At 46.6% G+C, this 6932-nt stretch overlaps 1 protein-coding gene across 1 annotated transcript; it reads right to left on the bottom strand.

The window, feature by feature from the left end:
• Positions 1-2751: 2751 nt before the first annotated feature.
• Positions 2752-5215, bottom strand: LOC117515042. The gene is made up of 2 exons (XM_034175580.1): positions 3485-5215; positions 2752-3397 (listed from the first exon to the last, which is right to left on the bottom strand). The coding sequence occupies exons 1-2, from the start codon at positions 3660-3662 to the stop codon at positions 2820-2822; spliced, it is 756 nt and encodes a 251-aa protein (XP_034031471.1). The 5' UTR covers positions 3663-5215; the 3' UTR covers positions 2752-2819.
• Between the last annotated feature and the right edge of the window lie 1717 nt (positions 5216-6932).

Below are 6932 nucleotides of genomic sequence, written 5' to 3'. Positions count from 1 at the left end.
TGGAGGGGACTTTAATGTTGTCTTAGATCCGTCTTTAGATCGTTCCAGTTCTCCAACATCTGTAAGGCTTTCTCAGTCTGGTAAAACTATAAAGGAGTATATGGATGACTTTGGTCTGGTGGATAGTTGGAGGATCAAAAATACATTGACGAAGGAATACACATCATTCTCTCTCTTTGACAAAATCATAAGAGTGGGCATTTTTTATAGAAAGAAATGACTCTCCGAGTGTTTCTCCTTCTTTGCTTTGGGAAAGAGGAAAAGCAGTAATCAGAGGGAAAATTATTTCATATTCTTCTTATAAAAGTAAAATGGAACAAATTAGAAAATGACATGACCTTGAAGGAAAAATTAAACATTTAACAAATATGCTGCAGAAGCAAGTGATCAAACGTTGTCTGAATTAAATTACAACTTGACCATATAATATTGAAAAAAACAGAGTTCCTCATTCAATGACTTAGATATAATCATTTTGAACATAATAAATCAGGTAAATTTCTGGCAAATCAACTACAATGCAATAAGGAAAAATCAAGGATAACATCTATTAGGGATAAAGCCGGAAACTATACGCAGTCGCCACAGGAAATTAATCAGATATTTAAGGACTACAGTAATCTATATTCATCGGAGAATACACCTAATCCAGTAGATATCCAGTCATTCCTCGACAATCTAAACCTACCTCAGCTATCTAAAGAACACACCGATATATTAGACACAATTCTAACTATCATAGAACTACATGCAGTTTTGAACAAAATGCTGAATGGCAGGGCTCCAGGCCCAGATGGCTTTCCTCCCGAATTCCTGAAACATTTTTGGCAGATACTGGCTCCACTATTCTTTAGAACTGTTTCAGAAATCTGGACTAAAGGTCAGATTCCCACTCATATGAATACTGCAGCAATAAAACTTATATTAAAAGCAGAAAAAGACCCTACTCTGATTTCAAATTACCGCCTGCTATCATTAATAAATACTGATGTAAAAATCATTGCTAAGGCATTGGCATCTCGCTTAGAAAAAATATTACCATTGATAATATATAACGACCAAACTGAGTTCATTAAGGGTCGACATTCTACCAGTAATGTCACAAGACTTCTCAATCTTATTGACAAATCACAGCATAGCAATACAAAGGCAATAGTGGTGCCTTTGATAAAGTCAGCTGGAGCTTCCTGATTAGAGTCCTCCATAAATTTAGTTTTGGAGAATAATTTATTCACTGGATCACAACCCTATATAACTCAAAGGCCACAGTCACAACTAATGAGATTACCTCTCAAAGTTTCACATTGCAAAGAGGAACTAGACAAGGCTGCACACTCTCACCACTGCTTTTCACAATATTTATTGAACCACTTGCGGCTGCAATATGTCAGAATGCTAACATCAAGGGTATCATGTTGTGGGCTGGGGTGTTTGGCTGGCTTTGTTTTTGTTTTCTGTTTCTCCCTCCAGGTGGTATGCGTTCAGGACTGAGTGGCTGACGTGTGGCTGAGTATTAGGACCTCACCCTGAACACCTTAAGCTTGTTATCACGTGCAGGTCATCAGGACTCACAGCTGTGGCGTATCTGTCTTGATCAGAGCTTGCTGCACTTAAACCTTGAACGCACAGTGTGATTGCCAGAGACTTGACCTTGTGAGCAGACGTGTGAGATCGACGTCAGGAGAACAATCTCACCATTACGGACGCAGAGACCGCTCCAGGTTTGAGGCCACAGTCTGTGAAGGAGGATTGGGTGAGGTCTCACGCTCTTCAGCACACTTCCTGAGGTAATTTGGTTTTGGTGACTTTCATGAAGTAATGACAGTGGATTTGGTGTCCCTCACACCTTGTTATATTGAGCTGTTACGCTATGCTAATCGCCTAATCAGCTTCTGCTGCAGTGGAGATTTGAACTGAGTTGTTCCGTGCCTGCAGGGTGAGAAGCTGAGTTATATTAAAGCCAGGAAGTGTTTGCTGATTGTGTGCACCTTTGAGCTGTGTCTCTGTGTGGAGAGTGTTGGACTCACCTCATGATTTCTTCCTTCGCAGACTTGGTTTGTCGCAGCCGCCTGGGGGGTGTCGGCGGGGTCCCTGGGTCCGAACTGCTGTGGCTCCGGACCGTTTGCGCTGCTGAGAGCGCGCCGTGTTTCCACCTCACCAGACCGCGGAGTTTTTGGGTTGTTTATCACTCCACTCACTATTATGTTTATTAAATTCTGTTACCTTTTGAACTGTGCTCTGCTTATTTTATGCTGGGTCCTGTCAAACGCTGGGTCGGTGCTCCGACCGCGTCCGACACATAACATATCAACTCTGCAAAATCTGACCACAAAATCAATCTATTGACGGGCCAGACGCCACCAAGTGATCGGACACAAATGCAGGATTCAGGTCTCAGCTTCACAGAGTTTAATGTCAGGACTTGCGTGAGTCGGTACACAAAAAGACAGTCCAAAAATAACAGTAACCGAAGCATTTGGCAGAGACAGGTTCCAGAAACAGGCAGACAGGTCAATACATGAAAAAGCAAAAACAGGACTGTGAAAAACTCTGAAGACAAATGCTCGAATGAGGCACAAGGCACAACAATCTCGCAAGTGAGAGAGGAAGCAGGTTTGACTAATAAAGGGGATGTGATCAGGGTAAATGCACCGCAGGTGTGAGAGGAAAGATCCAGAAAGAGGCGTGGCCACAGGAAGGGCAGACAGGAGGGAAACGCCCAACACCAAACAACACAAAAGAAATCCAGCCACCAAAACCCCAGTGCAAAACTAAATGCAAACCCAAAGCAATAAACAATCCCGCCCCCACAGACCCAATCATGACATCACCCCCGCCCCACGGCCGGCACCGGACGGCCCAGGAACCCCCGAAAGCGAGGCATGAAAGTCGCGGACGAGAGCCGGATCCAGGATGAAGCGGGACGGCACCCAGGAACGCTCCTCAGGACCGTAGCCCTCCCAATCCACCAAGTACTGCATGCCCCAGCCCCGACAACGAGCAGCCAGGAGACGGCGGACAGAGAAGGCGGGACTGCCACCCACGAACCGGGAGGGCGGCGGGGGACCAGCCGGAGGGCACAAAGGACTAGTCCTCACAGGTTTCACCCGACTCACGTGGAACGTAGGATGGACCCGCAATGCCCCAGGAAGACGCAGATGAACAGACACAGGGTTGATCACCCTGGTGATGGGAAAGGGACCCACAAACCTGGGTGCGAGCTTGCGAACTGTCCCCCGAAGCGGCAGATCCCGGGTCGACAACCAAACCTGCTGGCCGGGCACATAGGGAGGCGCGGGAGAACGATGGCGGTCCGCTGCTGCCTTGTATGAGGAGGAGGTCTTGAGCAAGGTTCGCCGAGCCCGGACCCAGATCCTCCTGCAGTGCTGGATGAGAGCTAGTGCAGAGGGGACAGAAGAAGATGAGTCCGTTAAAGAAAACAGAGCTGGCTGATAACCGTGTACCACATGGAACAGGTAATAACCGGTGGCAGAGGTCAGAAGTTGGTTATGGGCCAATTCCACCCAATGAAGTTGTGCAGCCCAGTTTGATGGACTGTGGGATGCTAGAATGCGAAGTCCCTTCTCCAGTTCTTGATTAGCACGTTCGACCTGGCCATTGGCCTGTGGATGATACCCGGATGTATGCATCCGCCGATCCATGCAGCTTAAACACGTTCTGAAGCAGAATCTCAGCAGTCCTCTTGGCTGTGGGGAGTTTAGGGAGAGGCAAAAAAAAATGACATCTTGGAAAACCGGTCAATAACTAAGAATCACGGTGTGACCTTGCGAAACTGGAAGACCGGTGACAAAGTCTATGGCTATATGTGACCATGGACGTTTGGGGACAGAGAGGAAGTAACTCGCCGGATGGTCTTTGATTGGATGATTTTTGGGCAGTGCAAATATGGCAGGCGTTAACATAGTCACATCTCGGTCCATACTGGGCCGCCAAAAGCATTGACGCATCACCCACTTAGTCTTTCTAATGCCTGGGTGGCACGTAAACTGACTATCATGAGCCCAGCGAATGACCTCACCTTGGATTGTCTGTGGCACAAACAGTAACCCCTCCGGGCACCCTTGAGGCACAGGCTCTTCTTCCGAAACTGCCTTGACCTTATCCTCTATTCCCCATGTGAGGGCAGAAACAAAGCACGCTAAGGGAAGTACAGTTTGTGGTTCAGAGGTGTGGTCCCCGGACTCGAACCGGCGTGACAGAGAGTCCGGCTTGCCATTCTCAGATCCCGGTCAGTAGGAGAGTGTGAAATTGAAACGGCTGAAGAACAGTGACCATCGAGCTTGTCTGGCATTAAGTCTTTTGGCCGTGCGTAAGTATTCCAGGTTCTTGTGGTCAGAACGAGAAATGGTAACTGAGCCCCCTCTAGCCAGTGACGCCACTCCTCCAAGGCCACCTTAACGGCCAACAGCTCACGGTCACCTATGTCGTAGTTGCGCTCGGTGGGAGATAGCTTTTTGGACAGGAATGCATCTTATTATCAGAGGAACTAAACTTGTGAAAGTACCGCCCCCACCCCAATGTCCGAGGCATCTACTTCGACCACAAACTGCCGGCAGGGGTCAGGAAGGAGCAGCACAGGGGCAGTCGTAAACCTTTTCTTTAGCTCCCGGAATGCTTCCTCACACTCACGAGACCAGACAAACACCTGGTGAATGGAGGTAAGATTGCGTAAGGGAGCAGCCACAGTACTAAAATTTCGTATGAACTTTCGATAAAAGTTGACAAAGCCTAGAAACAATTGGACCTCTTGTGATTGCGAGGAGTTTCCCATTCCGCTACAGCTGCCGTTTTGGTTGGATCCATCCGAATCTCCCCCTCAGATATTACAAACCCCAGGAAAGACACAGTGGGTTTGTGGAACTCACATTTTTCCGCCTTGACGTATAGCTGGTTCTCTAACAGACATTGCAAAACAGTCCGGACATGTCGCTTATGTGTCTCTTCATCAGGGGAGAAGATCAGAATGTCATCCAAATAAACAAAAACAAATTTATCTAGGAAGTCCCTCAGTACATCATTAACCAACCCTTGAAACACAGCAGGTGCATTAGTAAGCCCAAAGGGCATAACCAAGTATTCATAATGGCCGGTCGGGATCCGAACCAAATGATAGGAGAGAGAATACTGAGAGACCTTATGTTCAAAACTGATTTATGGCCCTGTCAGCCAATCAGAATCGACTATGTCACTAAGCCCCGCCTCCTTATGACGTCACAGCCAATCAGAATCGATTACGTCACTATGTCCCGCCCCTAAGCCCCGCCCCAAGCGCCGGTAGATGCAGTTTCTTTTAAGATATTACCCGGTCGATCAGCGGCTGCGGGACACCCGCTGATCGGAGATGCCGCCCGAGGTGATGAAGCCGGAAAAAAGTTTCTTCTCAGTCACGTCCCCCTGTGGGAAGGAGTCACCGCTCATTTCCACTACGACCGGTGAAGAGTGAAGGCGCCTGGACCCCGCGATGGGTATAAAATATAATTTGCGGTAAAAAAAAAAAAAAAAAAAAAAATCCTGAAAAGCCATGTTTAATTAAGTTTTCTCGTCTTCGAGCAGATGCGAAAACCGCATCAGCTTTCAGGGTAAGTGATTTAAGTAATCTTTTTTGATAGAAACGACTGTTTTTAAATGATGCACGCGGTCTGAAACTGTCTTTTTTTTTTTTTTTAGACAAAACCACGCAGACGCTCCAGAGTGTGTTCGAACCCGGCCTCGGTAATATATTTGAAGTATTACAGAATAGCTGCTTGCGAGGGTGCTGCTTTTTATTTATTTATTTATTTTAATTCTAGAAATCAAGTCAGAACCACCTGAAGTTTGAAGGCTGGAAGCCCCGACTTCACCACGCAGATGTAAGTACACCGACCGAAATTAAATCACGGTTAAAACTCTGGAATAACCCGATTTTTTCTGTTACAGTCCGTGGAGAAGTGGGTCAGCGGCAGAGAACCGTAAAACGATCCACAGATTTACACAGTAAGGAGTCGGAGTTTATGTATTTATTTATTTTAAATATTTAATAACTAACGATTTTCTCTTTTTTTCAGCACGCGGTGGAGGGAGACCGTCTATTTTCCACCGAGACGCAAGGCTCGAAGATATTCTGAGCTGGATTAATCTCATCTCGCAACTTTTTTGAAAATGTGTATTCTGTTTTTTTTTCTTATTCCGATGGAACAGGAGAATTCATTTTTGAAGACGTATATTAATTGATTTTGAAGAGGTATATTAATTGATTTTGAAGAGGTATATTCATCCTGGTACAGATTTTAAAAGATGGAAGGAGAGAATTCAGGCCGGGAAAATAACTTCGGACGTGTATTGGATTTAAACGCTTCAATAATCGACTCAGCGGGGAGCGCTCCTGGAACAGATGACCCATTACCCGAGGCGTTAAATTCACCATCTCGAAATAACATCGAGTCCGGAGAGAGACTTTTAAGCCGTGTTCGTTTAACACCGCTAAATGATGCTCTTAACAATTTGGCGGCTGAACGAGAATCGGAAGAAATTAACCCCTAAATCATTTCTGCGATTAACGCGATAAATTCGACGGTCCAGTCTGATACTGAAGAGCCCCCTGACCCCCCGCACACCCCGCCTCCAGACGAGTCTGGTCTCGCGGCGTTGAACCAGGTACGTCTGACTCCTCTAAATAACGCCGTAAACCTCCTCGCTTGTGAAGTTAATCCTCACGTCCAATCCGCGGTGGATGAATTAAATCAAATGCCTAACGACGCGCGCGTTTTTTCACCTTTAAGAAGTCCCTCCCCGCGCGATGCGCACGGAGAAGATATTTTAAACGGAGCTCGTTTAACCCCGATAAACGCGGTAATCTCTGTTTTGATGGAAGGCGGGGATGATGCACGACCGGGGTCCAGCCGACAGTCTCCCATGACGGGCGGTGGGGCTGC

Source organism: Thalassophryne amazonica, chromosome 8 (assembly GCF_902500255.1).
Source record: "Thalassophryne amazonica chromosome 8, fThaAma1.1, whole genome shotgun sequence".
In the NCBI taxonomy this organism is placed as follows: Eukaryota; Metazoa; Chordata; class Actinopteri; order Batrachoidiformes; family Batrachoididae; genus Thalassophryne; species Thalassophryne amazonica.
This window is presented reverse-complemented; position numbering and strand designations above follow the sequence as displayed.

What these genes read in the sequence shown, in the direction of transcription:
- LOC117515042 (XM_034175580.1), bottom strand. Translation starts at nt 3,662, where the DNA reads ATGGATCGGCGGATGCATACATCCGGGTATCATCCACAGGCCAATGGC. An exon ending in ACTTCTGACCTCTGCCACCG is followed by an intron (nt 3,398 to 3,484) that starts GTTATTACCTGT and finishes CCTCTGCACTAG; the next exon opens with CTCTCATCCAGCACTGCAGG.